Source organism: Grus americana, chromosome 2 (assembly GCF_028858705.1).
Source record: "Grus americana isolate bGruAme1 chromosome 2, bGruAme1.mat, whole genome shotgun sequence".
In the NCBI taxonomy this organism is placed as follows: Eukaryota; Metazoa; Chordata; class Aves; order Gruiformes; family Gruidae; genus Grus; species Grus americana.
This window is the reverse complement of record NC_072853.1, coordinates 29,520,581-29,537,287: the sequence shown is the minus strand read 5'-3', so window position 1 is coordinate 29,537,287 and position 16,707 is coordinate 29,520,581. Positions and strand designations below refer to the sequence as shown.

The 16,707-nt window shown below is 38.5% G+C and overlaps 1 protein-coding gene across 1 annotated transcript in view; it reads right to left on the bottom strand.

The window, feature by feature from the left end:
- Positions 1–16,707, bottom strand: part of CNGB3 (cyclic nucleotide gated channel subunit beta 3) — a 67,550-nt gene that overhangs the window by 39,172 nt on the left and 11,671 nt on the right. Inside the window, exon 3 of the mRNA XM_054814891.1 lies at positions 13,109–13,220. Within this exon, the coding sequence (XP_054670866.1) occupies positions 13,109–13,220 (112 nt within the window). The remainder of the gene's footprint in view (positions 1–13,108; positions 13,221–16,707) is intronic.

The window sequence follows — 16,707 nt, the reverse complement described above, 5'->3', positions numbered from 1 at the left end:
AAAATGTAGTTCTAGGCATCATGAAAGGTATTGACTCACAACCACATCCTCAATTTCTGCTGACGATCCCAGTGTGGGTAATGTTATAGAAACCAGAACCCTCTATCTGTCCCCAGCTCCGAATCTAAGCTCACACATCCTAAATGACCAGGAAATGTTTCTTTGTAACTGAAAAAATGTTAGTTATCTGCTTCGTACAGGAACAGGGCTAGTCCAAAAAGCTAACTCTACCTATTCTGATTATGCTCCCTTTATAGTCAGTAGAAGGCTTCTCTGAGGAGAGGTTCAGAATTATTAAGATAGGTTTCTGCTCTGAATTGCCCACGAAAGGAGCCTATCCTTCTTTACTTGCACAGGAGGCTTATGGAGTTTTAGGATTGAGCTTTAATATTTTCTTTAATGACTTTGGTACAAAATGTAGTAGTGTGCTAATGATGTTTGATAGGACATTGGATTTGGAAGATTAAAAAGTAGGATTGATTCCTATACAGAAAAAATTGAATTATTTAGACTAATAGAAATGAGAACAAATCTAATGCTACATAATGCAGACACGCATTTAGAAACAAACTGTAAGATTTTCTTCTGTAAATGGTGGGATCATCAATTGCAGATGACAAAAGGGTAAATATCCAAGTGTTTTAGTTAACAACAAGGTGCCTATGAGCCATACTGTAATCCAGCTATGAAAAACACTGGTGCAAATGTAACGCTAGAATGCATCTGACGTATTGCCAGTGAAGGAAGCATTGTGAGAGTTATTCTGACCAACTATACTCAAAAGGTGAATTCACATAGGAAACTCTATAAAGTCCCTAACAATGATCAAGGCAACTGGGAACCTGGCTTTAAAAAGGACAGAAAACAGATAAGAGGCAAGAGGATCATTGTCTATAAATTCAAATTTTGGTGGAGAATCATGTAGGGAAAAGAGGTATTTGAGCTGAGGAACAGTATTTTAATAAGAATAAATGTTAATAGAAACACCACAAATGAGTATGAGTTAAAGGTCTGAAGAAAGTTTCTAAGCTTTTAAAGATGGGGATTCTAGACAGCCTTCTAATATGAGTGAGCAGCAGTTGAAACAAGCATGACAGACTTCAAGATTATATTAGCTAAGATCATGAAAACTGTTGTAGACAGTGATTCCCAAGAATGTAAGAGAATGGATACAGCATGACAGGAAATCCTTTTCAGCAAACAAGCTTGAAATATATAAAGGTTTGGAAAGTGAATGAGTAACTCAACTTGTATAAGTACCATGGGGTCCACTACGACCAAAAATCTCAACAGCTTAAGTGCTATGAAGGTGAATTTCTAAGATAAATGTATTATCTTACAGTCTTGAAACAAACTGTTGACATGTTTGACCCCATAGAGTTTCAAAAAGCTCTTAATTAAGTTATAATTTTCTTTAGTAGCCTTGAAATAAGTATCTTCCTCTGCCCCATCTCTTCTTTTAAGAGGGAAAGTGTTTAAGAGAGACTCCTCTTCGGTGAACAAGAAGACTATGTCTTTCTCTATTTACTGCATGTTTTGAAATACTGGCAGAATATTAACTTTTCTTCGCAACAAAAAAAGAATAAAATACGTTTTGGCTTTCATTCTGGTTTAGGATTGAGTTATTCTTCCCAATACAATTTGAATTTAAACTGATGTTACTTTTGTCCTACTGTCTATGTTCTTGCATATTTCATTAAACATAGTAACATCATAATATTTGGGTTGGTTTTGGTTATCTATAGAAGCAAGAATAGGCTATAAGCATTAATAAGCTTCATGTGAACACTGTGTCAATAAAACTTTACATTGGAATGAATGACTTTCCCTTAGTTCAGAGTCTTTGTACAGAAATTATGCTTGTTTTGGCCCTAAGCAAGTGTTATTGAAATAAAATGCGGAGGTCACCCATTTCCCAGATCTCAACTTGTATTCATACAGCAAAATGGATATAGAAGTAACAATGTTCAAGGAAGCCACTGTCTTTCAGAGTTATCTACAGGTATTGAACTCAGAACAAACTTCTTGGTGCAGTGCAGACTGAAATCTGATCATGAAGGCTGCATGACATTCCTCCTGTTTAGTTCAAAGGTTTGTCACAGCAGCTTCTTTGACAATCCTCCTAGTTATTCAATCACAACACGCTCTGAATCCTCTAATCTTCTTTACAGTACTCTCTAAGGAGAAATCTGTCTCAATGCTGAACACATGGAATTCTCACTGAGGTACCAGATTAAAATGTGAATAAGACTTTATTTTAATTAGTAATTTTGCAGTGAACTATGCAAAAGAAAGTAGGATGAATGTTGAAAGTATCAATTAACTTTGAAAAATCACCTTTCTTTAATGTCACTGGTGAGATAAAGTTGTTTAATGGCACTGGATATTTACTATGATGTAAAAAATAAGGGAAACATCATTTCTGACACTAATTGCTTTAGAACAAAAGTATAATATTCTAAGAAAGAACCATATGATAATGAGTGAGGCAGTCTTGCCTCACTTATTTCTTTATCTGGTGCTGACGTGTCATTGGGGCTTTCTTATCTGTAAGTGATTAAATCTGTCTGGGACACCTGCCTTTTATCAGGAATTTTTAAAGATATTTCTCATCATATACACATAACATCTGTTACATTCAAACACATTTAAATGCAAACTCATAACTTATTTACATAAGCATATAATAATTTATGACTAAGGAAAAAAATGTCTTAGAGTATGATCCAGTGCTGTACAGAGTTCATGAGCATAGCACAAATCCTTCGAACTTTCTATTCTTCAGTTTTTATTAATACACAAGGAATAAAAAGCTAAAATGAAAACACTATAATATTTCTCATAGTGAATTTTTTAAAAAGTTGCAACAGAATGTCTCAAATTTGAAAAACTTAATTTTCAATAGATGCTTTCATTTCTTATCTGTTTTCATACAGATCCTAAAAAAATCACACAACCATAGGGCTGTAGAGTACTTTGAGATATCCGGTAATCCTTGTCCCCACAGCTCAAAGCAGGATGAACTATACCTGTGCCATTCCTGACAGATTCCTGCCTTACCTGTTCTTAAATATGTCTAGTGACAGCTATTACATATTCTTCCTAAAGAATTTATTCTAGTGCTTCGCTAGCCTCATTGTACAATTTTTTTCTCAACATAAATCTCTCTCAATACAATTTCTCCTGTCTCCTGTGAACATGAGATAAAATGTATATCCCCTTCATTTTATCTTACTTTTTGGCCATTTGAACATTTTCATTTTCTGTTACCGGGGGTTTTTTTGTTTGTTTTGTTTGGGTTTTTTTTTCCCCCCAAAGGAAAAATATTTGGGAAAAGGGTAATAATTGTATGATGACTAAGAATATTAGTTAATTTTATAACTTTCAGTGCACAGAGGTGTGAGTACTTGACTAAGAATCTTTTAGCTGATATATGCTTCAGGAAGCTTTAATTCAACTAGTCAGGGTAAAAATAAAAGAGAAGGAAGTGGTGGCATTGATTCAGCTTGCGTGGCAACTAAAGTTGCTCCACTGTTGGAAACCCTGGCAGACTTTCACAATATACTGAACTTCATGCCATGTACTATTGTTGCCTATGCTAACTATATAAAATTAATTCGGTGCAACCAACTTTGTTGCAATTCTGCCTTCGTTAGTGGTAAACTGCTATACAGCCACTTGTGCAGGAACTCAATTCATAGTATCAGAGAGAAACTTGGTGAGAGAGAGAAAGAACCTATTCCTCTGAGATGACTTTCAGTTACCACTATCTAAGACCATCCTTTCCCCTTCTGCAGGCTTCTGCCACATTCTTTTCCAAATTCAGCAACAAAGGAGGCAAGTTCCCTGTGGACAGCACATCTCCTCTCGAGTACTGTTTATCCAGGCCACTGAATAAGACTGGGCTGCCAGACCCCTTTGACTTAACTGATTCTCATATCTCTGCCTATCACTGTTTCCTCTGTTCTTCTCTTGTCCTGCACAAGATGGGATGTTTTAATCTTAAATAGCTAATATTTGGAAAATGAGTAAATAGCTGGAGACAGGGTATTTTAATAAATAGGACTAGATAAGATTAATTTTAGGCATGAATAATTACACTAGTCATGAAGTAATAATCTGTTTTCCTTTACTAAATGATAACAAGCATTATGTCTTAGATTTATTTGTCTTTGAGATTTATGAAGAAAGCCACGGGTATATTTGCAATTGTTTGGTGCAGTTATATCACACACACTAGTGTATGGGTCACAGTGATCATTGCTTTGCTTTTTCCCCCACAATTGACTCAACAGATAATAGCAGAGATAATATTTTTAATAAATTACCATTTCCTCCTTCACAAAAAAGGTATCTTCTTACTTTGAAAAATGTTAGGTCAGTGGAGGATTTACACAAAATGCTTTTAATTAAAGAAATAAATCAGTGGCAAAGTATGACAAACTATACCCTTGTTTTCTTACATACTCTAAAAAAATAATTTCTCCCATTTATACAGTCAGAAATAAATATATATGAATATTCTGAATATATAATTTAAAATCATGCAAGGGAAGAAAAAAAAAAAGAGCGGCATTTCAGTCTGTATAATGACATTCCCATCCCTTTACTTGCTTTATTTAGTCTTCAAGGAAAAACTTCTGAATTTGCTACCTTTTTAACTTCAGGCTACCTACTTGATTGTCATGCAGAGTGAATGGCATTAAGTAGCATGGGTAACTGCATCTTGCAGAATGGATAGAATTTAAAGGCTCTAGGAAAATACATCTCAGCAATGATTACAGCAAGTTTAATCCATTTTGGTACAGGCAGCACACCATCACCTTTCTGTTTAATTTGCAGGTTCTCAATTTAGCCATTGCAGAAATTCAAATCCAAGCAGTAAAAGTGACAAGGTCTGAAAGAAAGACCTAAGCAGAAGGAATATAAGTGCTAAGAAAAGTATTTTGATTTTTTAATACATTAATGTCTTTTCAGTCAGCTTACAAAGTATACTGGGTGTGTTCCTTCTGTTTACAATTTCAAGTACATCAGTGAGTAGCTGGAAACAACTAAGGTAAGGTATTAGTCTCTATAAAATGTGCTTGCAACTATGTTTAAACTGAGTTTTTTCAGAAGTGCCCAACATTGGCCTTGTTTTACTTTATCTCAAGTCGATTGAAGTTTAGTACCATGAGTGTCATCTTTTTGGGTCCCTGGTGTTCCTACAGTAATCAAGGATTTCTGGAGACTCTGCAGAGGGCTGATAGTGGGCCTGTTTCAGTAGGGTGCTGAGATTTTGTTCTTGTGATAGGACATAGTTTCTCTAAGATGCATCTGCTTGGTGAATTGATGTGTTGCAACTAGTGGATGGCAAGCACTAATAAGCACGGTAATTTTCTTGGTCGAGGTAATTGAGCTAAATGAAGTGCATTACTCACTAAGAACATGCTACCAGCAGGAGTTCTCTTTATTAACCTGGCTATGCACCACATAGCAAATTGCCTCTTAATCTTTGTTTGTTTTGTTATCTTTTTTTGCTATTAGCCAAATTAGAGAGGGAAAAAAAAAAAATCTCCTTTATGGACCTGAGAAGGACTGGTATAGCCTAGTAGGTAATAGGATGTGGCTATGAAAAAGGCAAACTATGAGCACAAAACTTGGTATTCCTGAACCACTTGCGCTCATCTGGGAGTTTGCAACACTGTCAGAAGAGTACCTTTACTGGGTAGGAATGTTAAACATTATTTTGTATAATTTTTATATTTTATTAAAATTTATTTAGTGAATTTTATATGACCATGTTTTGTTCATAATACCTAGATTCTGAAGGTGCCATATCAGATATAATTTTTTGTTCCTCTCTAAACATAACTCAGAATATGTAAGATCTTGAGGTGAAATCTAAAAGCATCCGAAGTCCCGGTTACCTACTGTATTTTTTCCTTTATGTACTCTTGGATATGCAGCCTGCGAATATGGATTGTCATTTTACACAGCCTTTTGTGGAGTAAGGTTCATTATCCTTGACCGGGGTTTCAGAGTACTGCCTTAGTATAAATAGTACATTGTAATCACCTTGGTAATCTGGGAAGATGAAACGCTCTTACAACTTTAGCCAGGCTTAAAGGCTTTTAAAAGACACAGAGGAGAGAAGAGGTCATGGAAGCGATTTGTACCTTTCCATTTTCTCTGATCTATGCTCTCAGATGCTTTGTTATCATTCTTCCATACTCTACGTTCTCTAGGACTTGCTGCAACTTCTTTGTCTCGTCCCCTGATGCCAGGCATCTGCACTGCTACTTGTTCCTTAGGCATCTGTCTCCCCTTTACTCCTACATGCCAAAACACTCTACACTGTCCTTTTCACTGGCTACCACATGCCACAGCCTCTGTGTTGGTTCCCAGCCTTCAGTGCAAGGTCTCCTATTTGCCTCTCTTACATCATTTTTGTGATCATCTAATCCATGCCTTTTTAATTTTTTATTTTTTACTTTTTTTGTAAGATTTTGGGTTCCAAACAGTACCCTGACAAAGTGTGTTGTCATTTTCTCTTGTGTGCAAATGGCTATCTTCCTGTTTTTGCAGAGCAAGGTGGTCTGGAGACCTTTGCTTTTGGTGGTGGCTGTAGTGCTGAGCCCACTGAGCATCAGGTGCAATAGCGCCTGTGCTTGGCCATGGGCCCCACAGACCCTGGCCCACACCCGCAGACTGATATCCCGCCTGGCCACAGCCCTGCCTGGCTGTCCCAGGGCTGTGCCTGACTCCAGTTCCCCTCACTGGGCACTGACCAGCTGACTGCCTTCCTGGCTTGGCCCCTTGTCACCACAGGCTTGCCTGGTGATCTGGGCTCTGGGCTGGCTGTGGCTGCTAGCCCTGGACCTGCCCTGCTCACCTTGCTCCCCTGTCCACCATGTTGCCAGCTCCCTGTCCCTGAGGCAGGGGCTGGTCCTCGTAGCTCCCTGGCAATGTCTCATATTTGCTTAAGGGCTGCACCGTATCTCATGTGAAATGCTTGCACTGCATTTCAAAAAAGTGCAGGATTGTGTATGCACATATGTGTTTTTACGAACCCTCCCCAACAGAAAGCAATCTCAATGTATTATAAAGGCTGCAATGAGGCTTTGTGCTAGTTCCTTGTTAATAATACTCCACTGTCTTCTCTTAGATTGCAAATTAGGTCCTGAGTATTGTTCTGTTCCCTCATTTCTTGCTGTGAAGAGACAGCATAGTGTTAGCCCTCCCTCCCAGAGATTATTATGGCTCAACAAATAGCTATTCATGGAAATTACCTACTGTTCTGTTATATTATCATTAAAGATGGAGGGGAGAAACAATCTATTGGCATACAGGGCCGACTTGTGTGCAATCCTAAGCCATTAGGAAACAGACATTCAAAGTTTCGGTCATTCGGCCATAATTCAGTGCCTTGGCACATCAGCCATTCTTGTGTGTCTCCTCTTTCAGACATTGTTTTCAGGTGGCTGAGACCAGTGATATGTCTCTCTACTGTTTATTAATGTCCACTGCCATGTACTGCTGTATTTTAAAAATGAGGAAATGTTGAGAGGGAAAGCCAGAAATATTTTTTTTTTCTTGTGAACAGTTTCTATGGGAATTTTCAGGACTAAACGCAGTCTTTGTCAAAGCTGTCATTCACTTAGCAAGAAAAAAAAATTATTTGTTCTCTCAGAGGAAGTTCAAAAATCTATTTTCCTGTTAATAGATACTACAGGCTGTGCTGCACCATGACTAAAAAGCTGCTTTAGTGAAGCTGAACTGGAAGAAGGACACAGCTGGTGCACAGTCTTGCAAACTGTCATACATATAAATAGTCTTACTGATTTCAGGTAAGTTAATTACATTAGTATAATTGTTCACAAAGCAATATTACCTAAGATTTTAAAATTGATAGTCCTTACTTGGAAGCTTATTACCTTCCCCTGAAATTCTGCATGGAGAGACACAGGTCTGATCTAAATGAAAAGTGTGCTGTTTCAAACATATCAGCTGCCTTTTTCCCTCTTCCTTACTCTATGTATCATCTGAGCCTGCACAGATGCATTTTAAAAAATTAAAAGTCACAGTAACAGAAGATTAGGTGAAACCTTCTCTACCAACATAATATCCATGAAAGTTGAGGTGCTGTGGATGTATATGGGTTGTGAACAGATATATATCCAAAAACCTTATTATATATCTTACTCACAGTTTGTGGGCATACTGATGATTTCTTACTGTACAGATCAAGTGACTTTTTATTCAACTTTGACTTTTGAGGGTGATTAGGATAGGAAAATAGTCTGTCTAAGCCAAAATATAGTACCAGGGCCCTGGGAACACCAAGAGGCCTTAATGGCCATGAGCAGCCTCCACTGGGACTTCCACCCACACCCTCTGCCCATAGGCCTGGGGTGTCCACTTAAGCTCAGGCCTTAGTCACTGCCTGAGCTACACCTAGATGTGTCTATCTCCGGTTCTGTCTCCGGTCCTGTCTCCTGGATGGACTTGGAAGTCATGTTGTAGCCTTGTCTCTGACCATGTGTTTTTTGCTCCTGACTGAACTCCCTGGATGGACCTTAAATGTGGTTCATCACTTTGTCTTGTTGATGGTCCCTGTTAGTAAGATCCGGCTCTGCTTGCTGTGTTTATACCCTGTGGGACTTCACCTTGTTGGTAAGGACACTGCTTACACTGGGGTTACCATTGGCTTCCATCCCTCCTTCCCTCAGGGAGGAGCTGGCCCTTGCTGCTCCCTGAAATACACTTGGACAAAATCTGAAATTCCAGTTAAGAAAATTCTATTAACCATTTCACCAACCTGGATTTCATTCAACCAACCAAATTATGGCTCTTTCCATAACAGTATCATAGAACGGTTTGGAAGAGACCTTTAAAGATCATCTAGTCCAACCCCTCTGCTGTGGGCAGAGACATCTTCCATTAGATCATGTTGCTCAAAGCCCCATCCAATCTGGCCTTGAAGACTCCCAGGGATGGGGCATCCACAACTTCTCTGGGCAACCAGTGTCTCACCACCCTCATCATAAAAAAATGTGTTCCTTACATCTAATCTAAATCTACCCACTTTTAGTTTAAAACCATTACCCCTTGTCCTGTCACTACAGTCCCTGGAAAAAAGTCTCTCTCCATCTTTTTTATAAGCCCCTTTTATATATTGAAAGGCTGCAATAAGGTTTCCGTGGAGCCTTCTCTTCTCCAGGCTGAACAAGACCAACTCTCTTAGCCTGTCTTCATAGGAGAGGTTTTTCAGCCCTCTGACCATTTTTGTGGCCCTCCTCTGGATCTGCTCTAACAGGTCCATGCCTTTATTGTGCTGGGGACACCAGAGCTGGAGGCAGTACTCCAAGTGGGGTTTCATGAGAACCGAGTAGAGGGGGAGAATTACCTCCCTTGACCTGCTGGCCACACTTCTTTTGATGCATCCCAGGATACAGTTGGCTTTCTGGGCTGCAAGTGCGCATTGCCAGCTCATGTTGAACTTCTCGTCCACCAACACCTCCAAGTCCTTCTCCTCAGGGCTACTCTCAATCCATTCTCCGCCCAGCCTGTACTGATACTGATGATTGCCCAGACCTTGCACTTGGCCTTGTTGAACTTTATAAGGTTTGTATGGGCCCACCTCTCAAACCTGTCCAGGTCTCTCTGGATGGCACCCCTTCCCTCCAGTGAATCAACTGCACCACTCAGCTTGGTGTCATCTGCAAACTTGCCGAGGGTGCGCTCCATCCCACTGTCTGTGTCATTAATAAAGTTATTAAATATTATTGCTCCCAATACAGGGGACACCACTTGTTACTAATCTGTATTCGGACATCACCCAAATGTAGATTAAACAGTGACAGTGTCATGATTTAACCCCAGTCAGCAACTAAGCACCACACAGCTGCTAGCTCACTCCCCCTGCATCAGGATGGGGGAGAGAATTGGAAGAGAATTGGTGAGAAAACTCATGGGTTGGGATAAAGACATTTTAGTAGTCCCTCTAGTTTTATTGCTGAGTATGATATCATATGGTATGGAATATCCCTTTGACCAGTTTGAGTCAGCTGTCCTGACTGTGCCCCCTCCCAGCTTCTTGTGCACCTACTGCAGAAGGCTCATGTCTCCTCGCTGGCAGGGCCTGGGAAGTTGAAAAGTTCTTGAATTAATTGTAAACACTGCTTAGCAACAACTAAAACATTAGTGTGTTATCAACATTATTTTCATACTAAATCCCAAACACAACACTATGCCAACTAGTAGGAAGAAAATTAACTCTATCTCAGCCAAAACCAGAACACAGGGAAAACTCCTGCATGATGGGACTCTCAGTTGACTATCCTGTCGAGTTGTATAAACAGTCCTTGATATCGTTTTGACTAGCAAAACTAGCACTTTTCCAAATAATTTTCAGGTATTGGAATACCTAGAAATTAGCACTGAGCAAAGATAATTCACAACTGACACTTTTTCAGGAGGCATTTTCTATTGTTCTAGTTTGCATTAGTGCTAGAGAGTGATTTGAACATATTTCATTTACTGCTATTTTTGTAGATTACACGTATCTATTGGGCTCAAATTCTCCATATTTATACACATTTATGTAGCTTTTCTCATGTGATAAAGGCAGTTGATTTCCTTAAAAATATTCTAGTGAGTAAATTTGAACACATAGACTCAATAAGGTAGTGACCTTGATGAAGAATGGTGTCTGAATATACTCCCATGAATCTTCAGGGACATTCTCTCAAAGGCACATTTTTAAAATGATTTTCCCTCCAGCTCTGAAACCCATATAATAGATCTGTTTAGTTTAGTTTCATACCAATGCAATGACACCAGCGCCATGCCTTCCAAGCTCTACTGCAGAATTTAGCGGGTAACTGTTTTGCCAGTAGAGTTTACCAAAGATTTACTGTATTTTTAGAAGCTGTTGCTCAATTTATACTGATGAGATATATCTGGATGCACACATGACAGTGAGTCAGAACAGCTCTGAGAAGAGAATGTTTGACATAAACATTTTTAATTTCCTTTTAACAGACAGATTTTGTCTTCTACTAATAAGCACCATACCTCTTAGTTTCACAAGCATATTGTAATTATGTTAACCATGGTTACAGGATTTACCGGCAGAACTGTAAGCATCTAATAATATATCCTCCAATAACAAAGAAGGAGATGCTTTAACTAGGTTTTCATTGTTGACCTACTGATTCACATTCAAATTACCAAGTTATTTATAACATTTCCAGTCATTCTAGTCACAGTTATTTTAATTGCATGTATTATTTTATATAGGTGTATGCATTAGTATTTTGCTTGATTATTCCTTGTCACTGCAGTACAAAGTCTGTCTTGGTGAAGGAGAGAAAATAGATAATCTTCTCTATAAATTAAATAACTCCTTGTCAGGGAAAGACTTTTGCTTTGTGTCATCAGGGTAATCAAAATAATAGAAGGCAAAAGCAAGCAGGAGTAGTTTCTACCCTGTTCTGGACTGAGTGTATTCATTATTTTCTACTCAAAGGGATCTCAACAGGCTGGGGGACAGACTGGCAGGACCTTCGTGGAGCTTAGCAAAGGCAAATGCAAGTTTCCATATCTGGAATGGAATAACCCCGTGCAAGAGTAAAAGCTTGGGGCTGACTGACTAGAAAACAGCTTTGCATAAAAGAATCTGGGGGTCCTCGTGGACAACAAATTGCATAGGAACCCACAACGTGTTCTTACAGCAATGAAGGCTAACTACATGCTATGCCTTAGAAAAAAACATAGCCAGCTGATTGAGGGGGAGTGGTTATGTCCTTCTGTGTGACATTTATGTCGTTGCATCTGTATATAGCTGTACATGAAAGGCACTGACCACATGGTACAACACTAGCAGAGGGCTCTTAAGATGATTAGGTGACTGTGAACTGGAGCACAGAATATATGAGGGGATGTTGAGAAAGCTGGGTTTGTTCAGACTGGAGATGAAAAGTTGAGAAGACAGAGGTAATTGCAGTGTTCTACTCCGCAATGAGTGGTTATAGAGAATATGTACCCAGACTGTTCTTGGATGTGCACAGCAAAAAGATAAGAGGCAACAGAAGCAAGTTAGAGCAAAGGAGAAATTAGTTATATGTTTATCTTATCTTGGAGAAGAGAAGGCTCTGGGGAGACATTATTGTGGCCTTTCAGTACTTAAAGGGGGATTATAAGAAAGATGGGGACGAATGTTTTTGCAGGGCCTGTTGTGAGAGGACAAGGGGTAATGGTTTTAAACTAAAAGAGGGTAGATTTAGACTAGATGTAAGGAAGAAATGAACATTTTTACAATGAGGGTGGTGAGACACTGGAACAGGTTGCCCAGAGAGGTGGTAGATGCCTCCTCCCTGGAAGTCAGGTTGGACGGGGCTCTGAGCAACCTGATCTAGTTGAAGATGTACTAGCTCATTGCAGGGGGGTTGGGCTAGATGACCTTTAGAGGTCCCTTCCAACTCAAGCCATTCTATGATTCTATCAATCTATGCTTCTGTAATGAATGTAGACTATTCCAAGAGTATTGTTTTCTAGACTTCATATTTGTTTCTATTTTAGCAAAACAAACAGTCACCTAAGCTTTTTCCAAAGGTTGAATGACCCTAGATTTTCCCCTGAAGGAACATTACTGTTTAATTTATTTGTCTCTTCTCAGGAAGAGACAATCCTAATCCTCTGGTTGTGGATACTAATGCTGATTTAATGGTATAACTCAGCAAAAAAATGTGCAGGGTAAAAAGCTTTTAAGTCAGAATGATGTGACAAACATTGTAGTTATTCAGGGCAGCATCCTGGGATTTACTGCTTTGCTAAGGTAGAGCAATGATAACTGAGCAGCAGCATTGTTAGAATTTGTATATAAGTGTGGTTGAGCAAATCCTTTTCCTCATTCCTGCAATTTAGGATGATGTACACAACAAACTATCAAAAGCACATACTAAACAAATACCTCATATATATGGTTGCCTTAGAACTGAAATAAAGCTCTTCAGATCCTTACAGGACAGGAGGGTCTTTTAAGGAATTGAAATATGGCACACAGAAATGTTAAGTCAGGATGTCAGGAAAAAAAGCCTCAATTTTTTTAATTGAATTTACTCACTTAGGATCTTCTTTCCCATCATTGAGCTGATGCTGTTCCTGTTGAATTGTCTTAGCTGGTTCAGTTGATTTTTCAGTTTTTGAAGGCTCAGGTGCTTTTTCTGGTACTGTATCTAGAAAAAAGATTTTAATATTTGAATACCAATTTTTAAAGATTTTTTAAAGAGTTATGATAATACTTCTGGAGGAATTACAGCTTGGCTGCCATTATTTCTTCAGTGGACAAGCACTACATGACTCTGATACTGGGACCTGATGTTTGAATATTTTCCTGCATAAATCTATTTCAGTGCCAGCTGTACAGAACATGTTTATGATGAGTGTACCTTTTAGAATATATAACTTATTTGTGGTTTTTAAACTAGATGCATATGTAGCTAGCTCAACGATGGTCAATACAGAGCTTTTCTGTATTTATAAGCGACACGAACTTATGTAGTATGATAGAATTTTAGTGTGTGCTTATTTAAAAAAAATATATATATATAGGACAGATGGATAGATCTGTCCAGAAATGTCTTGTGAAATACAGGAAGAAAAATGAAGAGTAGCTTATTTGCTTATGCATAGCAAATGCTAATGACATTATTTATACTCCAGTGTTTGAATTGCATTAAACCTCTTGTTGCTTCAGCTGCCATGACAGTCCTATTTGTTGCTGAGTAAATTATGATTGAAATATATCATTAAGGATGTGAGTATGTAGAACTTTGGCTAGTCTATTTCTTCATTTTTGTTACAAGCAACTTTTTTAAAGGAGTTTAAGTGGGAAGTTTGTAGAGTTTGAAACAAACTCAATGCAAATGTTATAGTTTCTTGTCATTTCAGTGGCCTTATGTGATTAATTTTTACAATTAGTCCTATATATTTTAAATTTTCATGCTGAAAAATAATTTGAAAGCTGTCATCAGTCTGACACTTTGAATAAAGGAGGAACAAACTCAGCCTTCATAAATACTTTAAGTAATATGATTACAGAGGAAAAAGCTTGGCAGCAAAACATCATAGCAAATAAATCAGGACCCTGTTGTGTGTCCTGTATTTTAAATTCAAGATAGCTCAAAGAAAATCAAACCTTGAGTATTTTGGATAGATATTGTAAGATTAGTTTTCTGATAGTTAATCTCCATATGTAGAGAGCCGTTATTCATTTCAGAGGGGTAAAAGCAGTTACAACAGTAAACTGTTGGGCTACTCAGCTGGAAGGTGGTTGCTTAAAATGACATTGAAACAAAACTTAGTGAAGGACAGCGGATCAGTTTGTTTACAGCACTTGATAAACCAAACTACCCTCCTACCACCATTTATTCAGATTTTGGATAATATTTTCTTCCAGGCATCTATTAAGAACAGACACAATGTTTCTCAAGCTGAGTTTCAGACTTTTGCTGGATGGACCAGTGGGGCATTTCTAGTACTTTTTTCTTAGTATTTAGGTTAAGAAGTGAGAATGTCCTGTGTGAGCCCTGCTACTCTTACAGGAATTCATTTCTTAAACAGTATCAAAGACACAACCTAGACAGAGGTATCTGTGGATGCCAGAAATAATCAAGCCAGAGTCAGACAAGGAACTGAAGAGAAGGCAAAGAAATCCATATTCTCCAACGTGCTGGTCAACTGGGGTTTGACTTAGCAAGTTTAGGTGATAATTTTCAAGTAGTGCCTTGGAAAAATGTAGCACTATTGAGTATGAAGAGACAGTCTGTAGGATTTGTATTATTTATCACCTGTAAACTGAGAAGGTTTTTGTGAGGAATTCCATTTAAATCTGACATTCAATTGGATTTATGGCTTTAATTGATTACAGTATCTTGCCCACATAATGGAAATGCAGATTATTGTTTCCTTTCTGCAGCAGTTAGTATTGCAGTACTTATCTTGAGGAAAAGTCTATCGACAATATAACACTAGGGAATGTTTCATTTTAGCTGAAGGATCTGCCAGGAAAATTTTCAAGGTACAGGTTAGCACACATTCACGGAAGTGAGGACTCCAAAGAGGACTGTTGCTGTTCCTATCCCCAGGAAGGTTCAAGAAGGGTTGAAAGGGTTTCTTATGATTTGATTACAGGGGTTCAAAATGCTTTTCTGGGAGTTCCAGTCAAAAATACTTTTTATTTTTTTAGGAAGAAGGAATTTTAAAATGGGTTCAGGCTTCTAGCACAGTGAATACATTCTCATAGTGAAATAAAATTTATTTCTCCTAGGAATTTTGTAGACTTCCTCTGTAAGAAAATTGCAGACGAGCTGCAGTTACAGAAAATAAAAAGGTTTTGGACCTATTTATAACTGACTAAATTGTGGGTCTTGCTACTGAACCTTAACCTGTTAAAATTCTATTTAACCCTTTCCCCAGGGGATCTCTACAAATGATGCCATTGACTCTGTGCTTTCCTTGGCACACAATCCTCCTGTGGTTTTGTGGTCAACATGACATGATGTAGAAAGGCAGATGCAAGAGCCAAAATTTTCAGCACTTGCTGCGGTTTCTTCTCCCTTCTGAATTCATGGTTTGTAGTTTCCCAGTTCTCCCTGCCCTGACTCCCCCAGCCAAAAAGCCATGTACTCAAGAGTGACAGCAAGGCTAATCTCAACATTTCTGTAATTATCTCACTTTGGGAATTTTCTTTGTTACAGTAATTGCCCCTAGTTACACCTAACCTAGCAGAGAATACAGCCTAATAGGAACAATCAGAACAGTGAAATGGTGCTGAAGGCCTGGCATCCAAGCTATATCTGTTTGAGTCAGCTGTATTTCACACCACGTCTTTTATGATCCTCTGAAATGAATGTCCATCAACAGCTCCAGTAAAGTAAGTTGACTCACAGAGTGCTTCTTCTGATTTAGTTTTATTCTGAAAGAATCCAGTCATGCATTCCTAGAGTTTTTTTGGTGCAAATACAGAGCACAGTGGGGGACAATCAGGAGATTTGTTTCAGAAGGGCATTCTTCATCTGAAGTAAAATGCCAGTGTAGACCCACAATTTAGAGTGACAGGCTCCTAAATAAGACAATCCATCTCTGGAATGACAACATGTGTATGGAAAGGGAAGACCACAAAATAAAAAAAATATGGTGCTTGCACATAAGCATTCCATTGCAGAAGGATAATGGCTCCTCAGCCTGCTAGATACTCTCAAAGTATTCAGTCTGAGGTCTGAATCCACACCAACCATTAAAGGCTGACTGGACTCAGACTGATGGAAAACATTGTAATCCCATGAATATTCCAAACTTCCACAAATTCTTAGAGTTCATAAATTTCCAGGACCAGCACAGGACTTATTTGCATGAGGATTAGTATGTCACAGTCTATCACCACTGCCATCTGTGTGTCAAGCTTTAGTTGTTTCTTTCTGTGTGGAATTATGAGGGCTGTCTGTGTAGTCACATTTAAAAAACCTTAGTCGCTATTCACTGCTTAAATCTAGCTCATACCCCTCTGACTTATGAGACCGGCCCCAAAGGAATGCCCTTAAGAACAATGTGGTAGTCATTTGAGGGAACATTTAGAGCACAACAATTGGTTTATAGAATAAGTAATGATCCATCAGGTAGATGGCAAGGCTTACAGGACAACAAAGAAATCTTCTATTGGCT